General features: G+C 36.3%; 1 protein-coding gene across 2 annotated transcripts in view; it reads left to right on the top strand.

Moving 5' to 3' along the window:
* LOC123628350 (ubiquitin-conjugating enzyme E2 E2) overlaps positions 1-18,927 on the top strand; it is a 333,898-nt gene that overhangs the window by 273,333 nt on the left and 41,638 nt on the right. For both annotated transcript variants that reach the window (XM_045538028.1, XM_045538038.1), the window contains exon 5: positions 15,238-15,385. In XM_045538028.1, coding sequence (XP_045393984.1) covers positions 15,238-15,385 — 148 coding nt within the window. The remainder of the gene's footprint in view (positions 1-15,237; positions 15,386-18,927) is intronic.

Below are 18,927 nucleotides of genomic sequence, written 5' to 3'. Positions count from 1 at the left end.
AAAATGGAGTCACCCATAGTACAGTTTGGTTTTGGTATGTCTATGCTTGATCCAGTTGACTACCACATCATTTTCAAAGTACTAACAAATCATCTGCTTAATGATCCTTCCTAGAACTTTGTTTTAAATTATATTATTCTCCTTGCTAACAAAGAAATAAAATATGATTGAATTGAATTGAGTTGAAAAACTTTGCCTCCTCTTTGCCATCTGTTAAAATTTCACTATCGTCTATTCCAGGCAATGATTCTCTTCTTTAATTTGCCACATTCATACTTTTGAAAAGACCTATTTTCTTTAGCTTTTTTCACCCTAAAACTCATTTCTAGATCTGTCTAAACCCATGAAATGATTATAGTGGCAAAGTAAAAGTAGAAAATAGCATCCGCCCTGGAATAAAGAAGAGCCCCAACTCTGGCCCTCATGGAACTCACAAACCAGTGGGGAGATAGATATGTACCGTAGATGTCTATGATAGATAGTGACTGTCATAGGATAACAGTGCAGTGGGGACAATGGGGAAAGAGCACCTGAATCTGCTTGAAGGAGTCAGAGAGGTCTTCAGAGAAGATATTAAGGGCAAGACCTGACAGATAGTAGCAGTACCCTTGGAGAAAAGAAAGAAGATATTCCTAGCCAAAAGGACAGTATGGACAGAGGCCTGCAAATGTGTGACCTTTTCAGGGAAGCGTGGTCCATAGAGAACCAGGGCTCTGCTAGGGTAGGCAGGCGTGCAAAGGAGTTTAGAGTTTGTCCTGTAGGCAGTAGACAATTGAATGTTTTTGCAAATAGAAAAGATCACCGTTGAAGCAATATGGGGCATGACGGTGAAGAGGAGAGACCAAAGAAAAATAAGAGTGTCATGAAAGAAGCTTTTGCAATAATCTCATCTAGCAATGATAAATGCCCAAACTAGAGTAGTGGCAAGGAGACTGAAGAAGTAGATAGAGAAATTGAGGAGGCAATGTCTATTCTGTATGTTTCTATCATGTTAATACCCCAAGTTTCTTGCAGGATGCATTATATTACTGTGTATTTTTTCTGAAGATCAAAGCTTTTGTGCATAACCGTTGTCCTGCATCTTAGGCTGTATGAAGCCAGTAAATTTTACCCCCCCCCACACCCAAAAAGCAGTGTTAAACCTAACTGCTGGAACATCAGAAGCTCTCAGTTGTCATTTTTAATTGTGATTATGTATGGCCTCCTTTCAAATGTAAGTATTCTGTATTTTTCCAGTTAATTTGTTTATTGAACAAATACATGTTAACATCCTGCTCTTTCCTAGAGGGAATAAAATTCAGTATCAGATATAATCCCTGTGCTTAAGGTTCTTATATAAATTTATTCCCTTTGTAAATAAACATTTTGCTAGCCTGTCTATAAAAATTTATTTCTAAAATCCTTGTTTAGCTATACATAAAGCTATCAGTTTTGTAAAATGAAGTCAGCACTATTTATTAAAAAGCCACATGTGGTGCAGTTGTTTGCTTTTAAAAGGTAGTATTTGTTGTTATACCACAGCAGCCAGTTGTATACAGTACAAAGATGAATGTTGCAAATTATCAGGAAAGGAAAAGAGCAGCCTAGGGTGTTTATTTAAGATACTACTTCAGATATCTTTTAGGGATAGGAGATTTAGGCAGCAAGAATAGAACATTAGTAAATGGGAATATATTTTTTTTCCAAACAATTCTGAATTATTGTTATTTGTGTCCCCATCTCCCCCCCCCCCCCACCCTGCAACCACCTTTTTCTTTTTTCTTGTTTCTATCTGATACATTTCCACACAGCCTTAGGGAAAAATTGATCGATTTTTTTTTAGGGCAGTAGTCTTTCAGAGAATACTGAAGGGAAAAAGATAAAGCCAAAAGAACAGGCTTCAGATGTGAATGAAGCAAGATATCCTAGAAGGTGGAAATAGAGACGAGAGAAATAATGTCAGAAATCACAGAGTGGTAGCAGGAATTAGATTGTGAACAGGTGGAGAATATGAGAGGGACAGAAGAGGAATAAAGGTTGCCTAGGGTAAAAGACAATTAGGCATGAAAATTTAAATGGAAAACAAATCCATGTAGTTAGCATTAGGTAAAAATAAAATTTAAGACATTCTTCATAACACTAAATATTCCTCCAGTAAAACTAACAATGGGCTGGGTGAAGTGGCTCACGCTATAATCCCAGCACTTTGGGAGGCCAAGGCAGGAGGATCACTTGAGCCCCGGAGTTTTAGACCAGCCTGGGTAACATAACAAGACCCTGTCTCTACCAAAAAAAGAAGAAAAAACAAAAAACCCTAACAAGCAATTCTTGGATACTTGCCAGGAATGCAAAACGAGAGATGTTTGTGATCATTCTTGAGTTCTTAAAATGAACTGAGAGCCAATTTACCTCTTTTTTTGGTGAGGAGGGAAATTTATATCCCTCCTTAATAAGGGTGTTTGACCAAAAGAGTCAGAATGCTTACCTTAGGCTCTTCTATGTTTAGCCTTCCTTTCCCTCTGATCTTCTCAAGAGGTGGTGAAGGCCATGAGAATTGGTTTTTCAGTCAATTCTGGTTACTCTTTGCCTGCAGTGCCTGGTCTCTCCGTTCTTCCATACCTGCTTCAGGTTGTGGACTGAGTTGTGCCCAGGATTCTCCATTTCCCCACCTCTTTTTTCTGTTTCACATGTATTCATTTCTCTCTTGGTTTGGTCAGCCATTAGTATACAAAGAAAAGCTTTCATGGTGTTGATCATGTAAAAGCCATTTTGTAAATGTAGGAATAAGTTAGTGTCACATACCACAAAGGATTTGTTCCGCAAGAGGCTAGTTTAAGAATGAACATTATGTAACTAACAGTCCTGTTCCAGATTCCTAAAATACCCCTTTCATCATGGCATTCCCCTGATCAAAAACTACAGGATATGAGAGCAGCTTCTCAGTTTTTCATTCAACATCCACTCCTTCACTCTTTCAGTAGGACTCCAATCTTATTTTCTAACCATTTCTGAGTAAACTAATATTTGCATGTCAGATTGTCACAGGGGGAACTGGTACATCAGAATCAGCACAATCTCAAAGAGAAGTAACCAGCTTGGAGAAATAAATATGCTTATATTCTACTTTACCAAGTTGGTTTTTTGCCATTGTATCCCTTTATAGAGAAGGCTTATATAGTATCATTTCTATTGTAGAATCTAATTCAGATCATCAAACAGTATTAGTCATGCCTGTCATAAAACAAACTAAAACATTCAAATATTTCATAAAATTAAAAAGTAACCTTTTTAACTTTTCAAGTATGCTGCCTGGTTAGCTAGGAGTTTCAGTGTACGATATCATGAGTATCACGTTAGTTCATTACATCTGTTCTCCACAAATGTTTAGGGAATATTTAGTAGATTAGTCTGTATGCTGAGATTTACATTATTCAAAGATTGGACAAATGTTAAGTGACAATTTTCAAGTCATGTTAAAACATTTGTTTACTTTTTTGACTTAGTTTTTCTTGCCTTCATTAATCTCACAATAATAATAGCGGTTATCATTAAACATTTCTTCTCTTTGCTAAACACTTACATGTGTGATCATTTTGTCAGATCTCAATCTGAGAAACCTGTTGAATCCCTGTATTATTAGCTTCACTGTCTAAAGTCAAACTGTTATGATCTAGAATTTTCTTTATTCTCATCTTATTTTTTTTCTATCATTTTCTAAAAACTTTGGGAGAGAGAGAGTGTGTGTGTGTGTTTTCGTTTATGTCATATTTTCCTTTTTTACAACTACTTACTATTAAAATTGACTCTGCTATGAGTATTTGAATTTCTCTGAACCTGCCTCAGCCTCCCAAGTATCGGGGACTACAGGCATGCGCCACCATGCCTGGCTAATTTTTTTTCTATATATTTTTAGTTGCCCAGCTAATTTCTTTCTAATTTTTTAGTGGAGACGGGGTCTCGCTCTTCCTCAGGCTGGTCTCGAACTCCTGTGCTCAAACAATCCGCCCGCCTTGGCCTCCCAGAGTGCTAGGATTACAGGCGTGAGCCACCGCGCCTGGCCCAACAATTTTTAATTTTATTATTTTTGGTTACAATTGAATATAGGCAATACTTTTAAACTTCATGGTATAAACATAGGAAAGAAATATCATTACCCTCAAAGTTTGGAAACTTTTATGATATTTGTGAACACTTGCCACTTTTAAAGAACATCTCTTTTTTTTCCACTTTTAAAGAACGTCTCTTTTGTGTGTTATACATGTAGCATTCACTAAGAAAGTGGGCATTCAGCCAACTCTATAATTGCTGTAAATTTACTGTATCATTAACAGAATTAGTCATTGTTTTATTAAAGATCATGTTAAATTATAGTTTACTTCTACACTGTTGTAGGGTATATGAAAAACCAAATTGTCATTTCTAGTTAGTTCTGACAAATACTTTGTATTGTGTGTATATAAATTGAGTTTTTAGTCTCTTAAGATAAATAACTGCCATTTCATGTCTACAGACATAAAATTTAACACTTTATTCCTGAAGGATAAAGGAGTCCTGTATATTATTTCCATTTTACACTTAGCAAATAAATATGTAAATATGCTGCATCTTATAGAATTTTCTTAGGTAGTGTGGGACTCATAAAAAATGTAAATAAATAAATGAAAAGGAGGGCATTCTCCTTCTGTTTGTGTTACTGTTTTTAATTTAACAACTGTCACATGGTCAGTCATTTATTATATACTTTATATGGAAGCTGTTGTGCTTCCTAATTAATTGTTATATATGAGCCACTTTTGCAGTTCTAAAGCAGAAATGAATCATCTTGTCTAAGAGATATTGGTTCTTTGGACATCTGTTAAATTATCTTCTCTATGCAATATTAATAAGTGTTGTTGGATCAGCATAGCCCCCAAAAATTGTTGTTAAGTTCAGTGTTCAAGCGCAACTAACTGTTCAAGTATCTGATTTGGGGGGAACTGATGCCTCTGGAGGGGAGATTAAACTAAGAAAGCTTTGAGTTCTGGTTTGATGGTCCCAATCTCCCCATTGATTGAGCACCTATTGATTGTGTATTTGCTCAATGAACTAAAACAGTGGGAATGTTTAAGTGATTCTTTGTGTGCCTGTTTAAGTCTAGAACCAGTCATCTTCCTTTCCACCTCAATTGTTTGGGAGTCAGCAGTTTTTAAATTCATATGATTATGTTACTGGAAAATTTGTCCCAAGCCACAAAAACTTATTTGTAGGAACTTATACAGCCAGGTTTTTTTAAAATTCCTTACCTGTTTTAAACTACTATTTTGCTTTTTTTAACTGATTTTTAAAAGGCTTGTTAAAATCCAAGCCTTCAAAAGGTGAATTTGTACTCTAAGGAGTGTCATACTCCTAGAGCTTTGTTAAATTTCTGTATCTCCCCTCACCCCCACTACCATCACCTTTTTTTTTTTTTTTTAACAAATCAAGGAAGGAAACCTGTTTGCAAGCCAAACAAGCATTGAATGAGCTTGTTTTAGGCTACTGTGTCTTTAACAGATAGAATTGTGTTTAAAATAAAGTAATTGAGACATCATCTATGAGACTTTTATAAAGATTTGAATGTAAATCAACTCTTCTTTTCCTAAGGGATGATTTTATTGCCTTATATTTTGGCATATATGATACAATCTGGTCTCAAACTAGTGTTATTGCAGTGGCCCATGAAGACACAAATGCAAAACACTCTACAGTCCAAAGCACATGAGACTGCTACAGAAAAGTAAACAATGCACACTGAGGATAAACTCATACTCAAAGATTACAATCCACTGGTATACCATTCTTGAAACTTGAGACAACAGAACAAGTCAACAAATACAAGTTAATTGTTTTAAAGAGAAAAAGATGGAAAACAAAATATAATGAAAGAAGTTGCTAATTTAAAAAAAACCCACAAATTTGGAAAAGAGCCAAATTGAACCGTATTCATTGTAGACATATTCTGAGAACATTCTATGTAAATTGAATTTTTATAAATTAAAAAAGCAGTCTAATTATTGGTCCCTTATCAAGTCATTCCAAGCATCCTGCTTTGCAGGAGTTGAGAGTAATCTGCAGCTGTATTATAGGAAAAGGCACTCACTGGGAATTGAATAAGATGCTCCTATCTTCTAAGAGATTTGCTATTCATGAGGGGGGAAATCTTTTTGCATGTTTTTGTACATCTGTACATTAAAGGAACTGGGAAATTTTTTTCAGTTTAAAAATGTGGTATAAAGGTCTTTTATTTTTAATTATCTAAATTGTGCTTGAAAGCTTAAAATAGCTCTAGCATGTAGCATGCTCTAGCATGTAATATTCACAGCTGGGTAGATGTCATCTTTATGCATGATGGTTTTTAGGTGATACTTAATTTTAATTCCATCACTGCCAGTTATTCAAGGGCCAAATGTATTTCCATTGTTTTGGCGGGGGAAATGGAGGTGGAGGGGTGTTTTGTTTTGCTAATATGTATTTCTTAGATATACATATTCTTTAGGATTGGTTATTCTCATTTTTAATGGGTTTTTCCAGTTTTATTGTCATTAACAAAAATTAATCTTACACAGTGGCTCATGTCTGTAATCCTAGCACTTTGGGAGACCGAGGTGGGAGGATCACTTGAGTCCATTAATTTGAGACCAGTCTGGACAACATAGTGAGACCTTGTCTCTATAAAAAATAACAAAATTAGCCAGGCATTGTGACACACACCTAGAGGCTGAGCCAGGAGTATCACTTGAGCCCAGGAGTTTGAGGTTGCAGTGAGCTATGATGATGCCAGTGCACTCTAGCCCAGGCAACAGAGCGAGACCCTGTCTCAAAAAAGTTATTTTTAATAAATTATGTATAGAATCAGTTTGTCAGAAGTACTGTATTAAAATATTTTCTCTTCAGAGTAAAGGAGGGAAAAGAAAAAAAAATATTTCCTTCTCTATCTATATTTGTGCCCTACATGATCTCTCTCTCCTTATAAAACCACCTTTTTATCTATATGTGGAGTGTTGTCTATGCCTTAGAGCAAGGGAGTAGAATAAAGAAAACACATTTAATAGCCAGTGATGAGGGGATTATTACATGAATACATGCATTCTCAAATCTTGTAACTAGTAACTACGGGATGTAAGAGAGGGAAAGGAAGGCGAACACTAATTGGATCCCTGCTGGGTGCCAGACATGCTATTAGAATGTTTGTAGACTTCAGTCTTCATAGCTACTATGGGTATAGCTGTTATTTTCCGTTTCATGGATAAAGAATCTGAATCTCAAAAGATGCTAAGTGATTCATGCAAAATCAGGATTTCAGCCCAAGTTCTGCTAACTCTCATAACCGTATATTCTTTCCACAGTGTAATCCATGGATCATGGAACTAGAATGGGCCTTAGAATTAATCTAGTTTAGGCTGGGCACGGTGGCTCACACCTGTAATCCTAGCACTCTGTGAGGCCAAGGCAGGCGGATGATTTGAGCTCAGGAATTCGAGACCACCCTGAACAAGAGCGAGACCCCGTCTCTACTAAAAATAGAAAGAAATTAGCTGGACAACTAAAAATATATATAGAAAAATGAGCTGGGCATGGTGGCGCATGCCTGTGGTCCCAGCTACTCGGGAGGCTGAGGCAGAAGGATTGCTTGAGCCCAGGAGTTTGAGGTTGCTGTGAGCTAGGCTTCCACGGCACTCTAGCCCAGACAACAGAGTGAGACTCTGTCTCAAATAAAATTTAAAAAAAAAAAATTAATCTAGTTTAAGTCTCTAGGCCGGGTGCAGTGCCTCACGCCTGTAATCCTAACACTCTGGGAGGCCGAGGCAGGAGGATCGCTTGAGGTCAGGAGTTCAAGACCAGCCGGAACAAGAGCGAGACCCTGTCTCTACTGAAAATAGAAAGAAATTAGCTGAACAAGCAAAAATATGTAGAAAAAAATTAGCTGGGCATGGTAGCACATGCCTGTAGTCCCAGCTACTCTGGAGGCTGAGGCAGAAGGATTGCTTAAGCTCAGGAGTTTGAGGTTGCTGTGAGCTAGGCTGACACCACAGCCCTCTAGCTCGGGCAACAAAGTGAGACTCTGTCTCCAAAAAAAATAAATAAGTCTCTAATTTTATTAGGAAATAGAGGCTCAGAGTAGCAAAATGACTTATCCAAGATCAGCCACTACTTAGTAGCATTCTTTTTGCTATAGTCAACATAAAGAATTGCTAACTCTTTCTAAAATTATTTTTAAGGAGAGGTGATTCTATTAAGTACCGAAGTACAGAAACAGCTTCATTTTAAAGTACTTCTTAAGAGAAAGTAATGAGGCAACTGGGAAATATGTATATATATGTATATATACACATATATATATATGTTGTATTCGTTTCCTATTGCTGCTGAAACAAATTACCACAAATTTGGTTGCTTAAAACACTATGGATTTACTATCTTATAGTTCTGGAAATCAGAAGACTAAAATCAAGGTGTCAGCACCGCTGAGTTCATTCTGGAGGCTTTAGGGAGAAATCCATTTTTTTTTTTCTGGCTTCTAGAGGCCAACTGCATTCCTTGGCTCAGAGCCCCTTCTTCACATCACTCATCACATCCCCTACTGCTGACTCCAATTCTCCTGCCTCTCTTACAAGTACCCTTGTGATTTCCATGGGCCTCCCCAGATAATCCAGGATAATCACTCCATCTCAAGATCCTTCATTAATCACAAATCTCTTTTATCATGGGAGGTAATAGTCACAGGTTCCAGGGATCAGGGTATGGACATCTTTCAGGGTAGGTGGCATTATTCTGTCTGCTACACACGTGCACTCACACATGCCGGTGTAGCTGTTTGTGTATCACACATAAATTAAAACCTTTCTCATCTAGGCTCATCTGGGATTAGCCATTCTAGATAAATAAGTTTTCTATATCATTATATCCAAATCATATTGTTAAAATTTCCTGTATTCAGAATATGTTCTAAAAGGTGCTCCCTTCCCTGCCTTTGAAAAGTATTCTCTATATAATTTTACCTTTCCTTGAGGAACGATGGCTGTCATTGTTAAACATCAGATATTGACCTGTGCTTCAAATACAGCTGTAAATGGAAAGGCAGGTGTAAGTTGTTTGATACATGGAACTCAATGGTATTAGTCCCTGCAATGGAACCGCAGTTTACTTTACGGTCATTTTTTTATCATTTGTTTCTTTGCCAGGAATATGAAGTGAAGGATATACAGCTGCCCAGCCCCCTGAACAAGATAATGTGATAGGCTTTTGGGAAAATTGAGTCAGAGAGCATAGCAGTCTTCTGTAGGATGAGGGGTGGGAGGAGTATGGTTTCTCAGCCTCTACAAATCTCCTTCTGGCAGTTGCAAGTCCTTTGTTATTTGTCAGCATTCAAAACATCATTTCCTATTTCTGAATCACTAATATCTAAGGACTGCAGATAATTCCTTATCAGTTTGCATGTATTGTCTCTCATTTCCCCTAGGTTTGTTGATAGGGCTTGGAAAAGAATGCTGGCTGTTTCAAAAGCTTTTATTAGTGAGCTTTTTGTCATAATTGTGGAACACATTTGCTGATATGGCCAGGACACTCATTTTTTAGGTTTTCTTTAGCGTTTAAATGGGAAATTGTAATGATAAAAATGTTTATGTTAGAGTATCTGGCATATATTGAGTGCTTACTAAATATTTATTATTTTTTATTATTGGCTTAGCCTGTATGAAATCTCTTCTGAAATAATATCTTAATCTCTAGGAAAATTTAGTAAACTAACATGGGACAGAAAGATGTTGAAAATATCTTGTGCTTCTTCAGGATATTCTTGTTTTCCAGCCTTTATTCTTAAGTTGTGGTTCTAAAATACTCTTTTACCTAAAAAACAATAAGATGCTACATTACAACCCCTCAGAGAAATAGTTGTCTGTTTGAGCACTAGCTTGTGGTGTGTTAGCATTTGTTCAGCAAACAGTGGGCTTTTTCTATATGCCAGGCACCACAGTGGACATCAGTTACAATACTTTCGTGTCTCACAGTTTAGTGAGGAGGTCTTATGGCAAAAGTGGTATTAGAAGTAGGAATATGATGGGGAACACTGAAGAGGTTATGGCTTAAATTACAATAGGTAAATACTTAACACTTCGTAAAACTCTGGGATCATGATTTTTTTCCCAGCTTCAAAAGGTGGTAGTTGTGGGAATCTTTAGCATTAGAACCTATACGGACAGTCAGTCTGCCTGTTTAATTCAGTGTGGTTTAATTCATGAATACCTGTCAGAACAGAAGTTGACAAACATCACCAAAGTAGATCCTTTCTATTAGCATTATAAAACATTGAAGTGTAAAACTCTGTCCAAAAAATTCACAAGATTCATTGTAAATTCATGCATTATTATTTTATTATTTTTCATCCAACTACATTTCAGTTTTAATGAAATATCTTCATTTAAAACACAATAGAGTCAATAATTTAAAAAAATCTTTAATGAGAAAATGGGCAGGCCGGGCGCTGTGACTCACGCCTGTAATCCTAGCCCTCTGGGAGGCCGAGGCAGGTGGATCGCTCAAGGTCGGGAGTTCGAGACCAGCCTGAGCAAGACCCCGTCTCTACTAAAAAATAGAAATAGAAAAATTATCTGGCCAACTAAAATATATATATAGAAAAAATTAGCCGGGCATGGTGGCGCATGTCTGTAGTCCCAGCTACTCGGGAGGCTGAGGCAGTAGGATCGCTTAAGCCCAGGAGTTTGCGGTTGCTGTGAGCAAGGCTGACGCCACGGCACTCACTCTAGCCCGGGCAACAAAGTGACACTCTGTCTCAAAAAAGAAAAAGAAAAGAAAATGGGCAAAAGACAAGACAAACCATAGAAGATATCCAGATAGCACATAAGCACATGAAAAAGTAGTTAACATTATTAGTATACAGGGAAATGCAAATTAAAACCAGAGTGAGGTATCATTATACCCTATCAGAATGGCTAAAATAAAACATAGTAATAATACCAAATGCTGGCAAAGGTGCAGAGAAACCAGATCACATTGCTAGTGGCAATATAAAATGGTACAGTCCTTCTGGGAAAGAGTATGGCAATTTCTTATAAAACTAAATATGAGTTTACCATATGACCCAGCAATTACACTCTTGGGCATTTATCCCAGAGATGTAAAAACTTGTGTTCACATAAAAACACATACACAAATGTTCATAACAGCTTTATTTGTAATAGCTAAAATCTAGAAACAACCTTATGATACTATGATTTCTAGTAAGAAATATATACTGTTTGGTCTTAGTCCTCATTCCTGGCACAGAGCTCCTTAAAATCCTTGGAATCTCAGGTGTTTTGTATGTAATGAAGTGACTGACAGCTGGGGTCTCCTGAGGGACAGCCTCCTGATAAAGGCTGGTTGTAGAGAAACCAACATATGATTAGAACTTTCAGGGGTTGGAACTTTCAGCCCCACCTCGCCTTTGACCTTCTGGGAGGGGAGAGTGGCTAAAGGTTGAGTTGATCCCCAGTGACCAATGATTTGATTAATCATGCCTACATAATGAAGCCTCCATAAAAATCCTAAAGGACAGGGTTCAGAGGTTCTGGGTTGCTGAACTCATAAAGGTTGACATGCCCCAGGAGGGCATAGACGTTTCACACCCGTTCCCCCATCCCTTGCCCTATGCATCTCTTATATCTGGCTGTTCATCTGTATCATTTGTAACATCCTTTATAATAAACCAATAAACATAAGTAAAGCACTTTCATGAGTTCTGTGAGCTGCTGTAACAAATGATTAGACCCAAATGGGAACTCCATTTTATAGCCAAGTTGGCAAAAGTTCTAGAGGCCCAGACTTGAGACTGGCACCTGAAGTGAGGGCAGGCCTGTGGGACTGAGCCTTTAACCTGTGGGATCTGACTCTTGACTCCAGGTGGATAGTGTCAGAATTGAATTAAATTGTGGGACACCCAGCTGGTGTCAGAAAATTGGTTGTTGGGGAAAACTCCCCACCCTGCATTGGTCACAGAAGTGTTCTGTGTTGAGTCTAAGACTAGAAAAAACATTTTGATTTGTTTCTACTCCTAGAAACCCAGATATTCTTCAGTGGGTAAATGGTTAAACAAGCTGGTATATCTGTACCATAGAATACTACTCAGCAATAAAAAGGAACAAATTATTCACACATGCAACAACTCCGAAATTACAGGGAATTATGTAGAGTGAAAAGAGCCTATTTCAAGGTGGGTTTTTGGTTTGTTTTTTGTTTTTAAGACATTGATGCTGAGAGTAGTTGACCATAGGCTTTTGGGTCAGCAAAATTGTGTTCAAATTCTGGCTCCCACTTACTACATGTGGGACCTTGAGCCAATTCTTTAACCTCCCTGTGCCTCAGTTTCATCCTTTTTAAAGTGGGTACTTTAATACTTTACTCATTGAGTTGTTTTTAGGATTAGCTAGCTCAGAGTAGCCATGGCTGGAGTAGCCATCTGATAGGATTTGAAAATATCACTATTACATAAACCACTCATCATTTACATTGGATCATAAAAATATTTTTGTCTTTTCATTTAAAGGGATAGCACTTAAAGGGATAGGTACTCTGACTTTTTTGCAGAAATTTTAATACCACTAAGTGTTCTCTGTTTCATTAACTCATGTCTTTATTTCTTCTTTCATGGGGTTTACTCCATTGTTCTTTTTCTACCTTCATGAGTTTGACACTTAACTCATTAAATATCTTTCTTCCTTTCTCATATATGCATATGAAACTGTAAATTTCTCTTTTATGACTGTTTTGGCTGAAGCACAAAATTTTGATACTAGCAACCCAACATTTTCATTGTCATTCAGCTATAAATACGGCTGATTTTTTTCTTTGTTCCAAGAATTATTTGAAAGTGAGTTTTTCAGTTTCCAAACATATAATGAGGGGGATCTACATGAAACTTCTCTTATGGCTTAGCATTTTTTATAAATGTTTCTTACATACTTTAAAAACGTGTTTTTTAATTAAGTATAGAATTTTACCTTTATTCAGTTCTTTGATTTTGTTTATTTGGCTGTTCAAATCTTCAGTATTCTTACTAATTTTTGGTCTGGTTGACCTATCAGTTACTATAGTGAAAGTATCACTCTTTCATTGTAGGTATGTCATTTTCTCCTTATAATTCTGCCAGTTTTTACTTTGTATATTTTTGGCTATATTATTAGTCAGATTCAGAATTATTATTATTTTCTTGGTGAATTGTTCATTTTATGATAATGTAGTAAACCTCTTTATTCCTAACAGTGCTTTTTGCCTTAAACATATGTTTGATCTGATAGTAATATAGTTATTTAAACTTTTTAATCTAGTGTTTGCATAGTGTATGTGTCCATGATTTAGAATTCACAGGTAAGACATTTCTTGTCTCAGTCAAGAACCTAGGCTTTCTCTAGCAAGTTTCTTTGCTATCTCTCCCATAAGATGTATCTTTCTAAGTCCATCCATTTACTGAAAGACTAGCCATTCAAGTGTCTTAATTTATATAAGAACTCTCAATTACAACCCCTTGCCACATACGCCTAAGATTTCATCTTCTTTTTCCATGAGGACACCAAAACCCAAACCTCCGCTTTATTAAAACTGACTACCATCCTTTATTACCCTCCCTCTTGCCCCAAACCCACCTGTGGCACATGCAATGTCAGTTGGGATGCCTAACTATAGTTTTTAGTTTTCAATTCTGGTCCATGAGGATTCCCCTTGCAGATTCAGCTATGCGTTTTAAAGAATGTTGGTTACATTTTCTTTTAGGTATTGAGATGTGTATGTGTAGGGAAGGATATCAAGGTTATCTGGTCTGGTATGATGCTAGAAGGGTAGTTCTCATTAGAAGTACTAATCTAGCCAGAAAATGGTGCTGTGATGTTCAACAACTGTACAAGACTATGGATCTGTCCTTTCTGAGACTTGACATCATATAAATTACATAAATTTCCTGCTGTGTGAGTGGCTGCTAGATGCCCTGGTGAAGTGGCAACACCTACAAAGACCTGCCATGTGTGTTTTTCTTGCTTCAGAGCCATTTTGAACTTAGGGAACTAGAAGACTGGTCTTCAGAGCACCAAGATTTCCGTATATTTCAACTTATACATTTGAGAACATTTATAAACAAAATATTGATAAATAGTATTCAAATCTTATTGTTGCTTATATAAAACTTTTATTAAATAGAATTTTAGCAGTTATAAAACTGATTTGGACTTAATTTTTTCAACTGAAGTTTTTAAAAAATGTTATTTTAAAATTATATGTAACCAACATACAGTGGCAATCTAGCTATCAAAGGGAAAAGGTAGGCTATACTTAACAGTACATTTAAGAAATAGAATTTAACTCTGGGAGGCTGAGGCGGGTGGATCGCTCAAGGTCAGGAGTTCAAGACCAGCCTGAGCAAGAGCGAGACCCTGTCTCTACTAAAAAAATAGAAAGAAATTATCTGGCCAACCAAAATATATATAGAAAAAATTAGCCGGGCATGGTGGCACATGCCTGTAGTCCCAGCTACCCAGGAGGCTGAGGCAGTAGGATCGCTGAAACCCAGGAGTTTGAGGTTGCTGTGAGCTAGACTGAAGCCACGGCACTCACTCTAGCCTGGGCAACAAAGAGAGACTCTGTCTCAAAAAAAAAAAAAAATAGAATTTAAGAAGGAAAAGGTTATAAATTAAAACTAACTATATATAGTAATACAACTAATATAAATTATAATTAATATAATTATAACTAACATAGTTGCATATACTAGGCATATTACTTATAAATATGCCCTAGTTCATGTTTTAAAACCATGCTATAGAGTAATATTTATTTTATTTTCATTATTCCCATTCCCATTTAGTATTTCTATACTTTTTGGTGTTTGAATCTCATAAATATACAAAATCCTTAAAGCGACTGGAATCCAACAAAATTTTCTTTGAAATTATTTTTAGAGGTCAGAATCAGTTTCCCCTTGTGAATATTCCTATAATTGTATCAAAAGTGAATTCAGTCTCTAAACGTTAAATAACAGTATTATTCGTCAGAAGCAAAATGTCATGATTTTGCTATTGGTGTTTAGTTCTCTAAAGAGAACGACAAATTTGCCTAGAGTGACAAATTCAAATGATGATTTCTGTTTATTGATTATTCTCCTATATCTAAGGAAAAATCAAGTTTACTTTAGCCAATGGCCTGGACTATTTTGTCTAATAAAAGATATGCCTATAACAACTTTACATTTTCTTCTAGGTTACCTTCCGAACAAGAATCTATCACTGTAATATTAACAGCCAAGGTGTGATCTGTCTGGACATCCTAAAGGACAACTGGAGTCCGGCCCTAACCATTTCTAAAGTTCTCCTCTCCATCTGCTCCCTTCTTACAGATTGCAACCCTGGTAAGACACTTTAAAACTAATATTGTGTTGGAGCTTTTCCACACTTAAATGCCAGACCTTTGTGACTTGTTTACTTTACTACTACTACTGTTACTACTATTATTGATTTAAAATTTTCATAGTTTGTAACTATTTTCTTTTTAAATTGGGTTTTCTCATTAATCTTTTTAAGACCTATTATTTGCCAAAAAGGAAAAAGCATAGTGTGATAAAAATTAATGAAATTCATTTTAGATGTGAAAGTACATTTAAAGATCGTATTAAATTCTCCTGCCAAATAATAAAAATTCAAATTGAATAGCTTAGTCTTTAATTAGATACCAACCAAAAAAATGTTAATATGAGAAATGTGGGCTATTAAAATCTGGTAACAATCAGACACCACCACACAGACGTGACCTTTTTGGCATCCTAATAATTATGCATCTTGACAAGCTATTAGACCAAAAAAAAGCTGAATGGTCCTGAACTAGAAAATACCTCCAAAAGTAAACAAGGAAATACAACTTCCCAGAAAAACTAAAGGGCTTATGGCCAGACCTTTGTGGCTTGCTGATATACTTAACACGGAAAGTTCTTAATTCTTGTGTGCTCCTAGATTTGTGATTATGTGTCTTTGACCAGTTTGTTTTAGCTAAAAGACAAACCAACTGCCAATTCTTTACATATTTGGGTTTGTTTTGGAAAATACAAAAATCCAAAGATAGCTATAGGGTTTTCATTGATGTCCTCAATGGGAACATCCTTCTTTAAGTACTTAATAGCTTTAACATTGTATGAGAGTCTATTTTTCATGCTCAGGAATAAGCTCTGTTGACTAGGTAAATACAATTTTAGACAAAAGAGAAATGACAAGTATGAATTGGAGTCCCTTTGGCTCCTGGCTGGTTTATAAAACATGAAGAAATTATAATCTTTTCTACTTTTGTGTGTGTTCTATTTTTCAGTAATAAAACCTTTTTTAATGAAGAAATGTAAAAACAGAATTTCATAAAACTGTAATGGATCTAAAATATTTTAAAGTAACAAACTAATGTTTTAATGCCAAAAAGAAAAGAAAATAATTGTGCAAGATCATTGTAAAATATTTTTAAATTAATTCATACTTCACCCCCTCCATAGTAAAGTTCAGTAATGTTATATTAATTTAAAGGTGATTTTGTTCTTTTAATCCTATTATCCCTATTTCAGTCCCATTTGTCTCTGATTGTGTATAACCTCATTTGGAGGTAATGTCCCAAGAAGGCATTTTTTTGTGTGATGATTGGAGCCTGGCCTGCCTTGCTTTTCAGTCAGCTGAAATGGGGCCTGTAACCCTGAATAAAACTGTATGTGGCGAGAGTCTGTTCTCTGTACAAATATCCCCGCTTAAAGGAATAGATTCATCCTACTAAAGCCCTCTGCAATCAAAAATATTTCTGTTCAGTGAAGTAGTTTTCTTTTGCTGTGTCTCAGAAATTACAGATGTGTTTTGTAAAAATTAAAAATCATTCCCAACTAATGCAAAATTACATAAGAAAAAGAAATAGATTTTGAAAATAATGCTATTGATAGTAAGAATAAGCCTAAAAATAATAATGTCCCTCAAAACCAGAGACAGCCTGCCTGATATGAGAATAGAATAGTATTTGTAAAATACATATTAACATTTAGTTTATCACACTTGAACACATATAAAAAGGTTTCATGGCTGGACTTGGTGGCTCAAACCTGTAATCCTAACACTTTAGGAGGCTGAGGCAGGAGGATCGCTTTGAGGCCAGGAGTTTGAGACCAGCCCAAGCAAGAGTGAGACCCCCCATCTCTACAAAAATTAGAAAAATTAGTCAGGCACAGTGGCACATGCCTGTAGTCCCAGCTACTTGGGAGGCTGAGGTAGGAGGAACTTGAGTCCAGGAGGTTGAGGTTGCAGTGAGCTATGATGACACCACTGCACTCTAGCCTGAGCAACAGAGTGAGACCCTGTCTCAGGGAAAAAAAAAAGAAAAAGTTTCCTATTTGGCACCTTATTTTTATGAATGATGACACTTCCAGAGTCTTAAATAGAGTTGTTTGTCTAAAGTCAAAATGTCCGTTCTTTTGTTGAGTGGATTTATTTCATACAGTTATCTGGTACATTTCAATCCCAGATTTTTTTCCCCTTAGAATTAAGTTAAATTTCACTCTAAACTGTCTTCAGATTATCACAGGTATAAGTTTGATGAAATACAAATAAATAAGATTTTCCTATACTGAATCTGTAGAGCTGTTTTTGTACCAGAAATGCTTTCAGCTCAAAAGTAGGCCTTGCATAATAACATGGATTTAACCAATGTTAAAAATGCTTTCTCACTCTTATCCATCCCTATATAAACTGATTTTATCTTTTCCATATTCCTATAATTTACATCTGTCACTTTCAGTAATTTTTGATATATTCAAAAACAAATGTTTTTTTTTTAGGGTGGAGCTACATATCCTTATCAGTCTGATATTTGTAGACAGCAGATGTGGATTTACAAACCAACTTCATTGACTGGGCACAGTGGCTCATGCCTATAATCCCTAGCACTTTGGGAGGCTGAGGCAGGAGGATAACATGCGGCCAGGAGTTCAAGACCAGCCTGAGAAACATAGTGGGATCCCATCTCTACAAAAAATAGAAAAAAATAATTAGCTGAGCCTGATGGTGCAGGCCTGTAGTCCCAGCTACTCAGGAGGCTGAGGCAGGAGGATCACTTGAGCCCAGGAGTTTGAGGTTGCAATGAGCTATGATGACACCACTGCACGCAAAGTGACAGAGTGAGACAGGAAGGAAGGCAGGGAGGGAGAGAGGGAGGGAAAGAGGGGAGAAAGGAGAAAGAGAGAGAGAAAGAAAAGAAAGAAAAATTTAAAAGCCTAATCCTTAGTACTGTCTATTATATTCTTTCTTGAGAAGAATTATGTCTTAGGTGGCAAATGTCCATACGGTATCAGCTAGTTGGTGGATATACCAGTGATAATCAATTCTGTTTCTAATACAGTGGTCTAGGTAGATCTAAACTGCTGGTCTTCTTAGGCCACTGTCCCATAGTGGTTATTAAGCCTGACAGAGCAATATTATTTGTCATAGTACCTGACTGCAGAGTCTAGCTGTGACACACAGTCAGAAGCAGAGTAGCAGCAGAGAGGAGTAAAGGGTAGTAAGTCCTAAAGGTCAACTGCAGCCTCCCAGATTCTCTGAGTTTAGTCCCGCTTGGCAAACATGATTTAATTCATGAATTGCCAAAATTGAGAATACTATTAAGGAATTAAATTTCCATATTCATGGAATACTCTTGTTTGTAAATACTCTCTTAAGTTAATTATTCAGCATATATAAAATTTAAGTTCTGTTCTATTTGGTTTCATCTTTTGAAGTTTGTTTTTGCTATTTTGTTGGCTTTTCTAAAAACTCTTAAATGTTTTATAATACTCGTATGAAATCTATTTCTTGAAATATTATTTAAAATGTGCTTATGTTATGGTCTTCAGACCTATAAATAATAAGTATCTTACCTCATACAAAATCAACTGTCCTGAGA

Source organism: Lemur catta, chromosome 1, assembly GCF_020740605.2.
Source record: "Lemur catta isolate mLemCat1 chromosome 1, mLemCat1.pri, whole genome shotgun sequence".
Taxonomy (NCBI): Eukaryota; Metazoa; Chordata; class Mammalia; order Primates; family Lemuridae; genus Lemur; species Lemur catta.
Note: the sequence above shows the minus strand (reverse complement) of the source record. Positions and strands in the feature narration are given on the sequence as shown.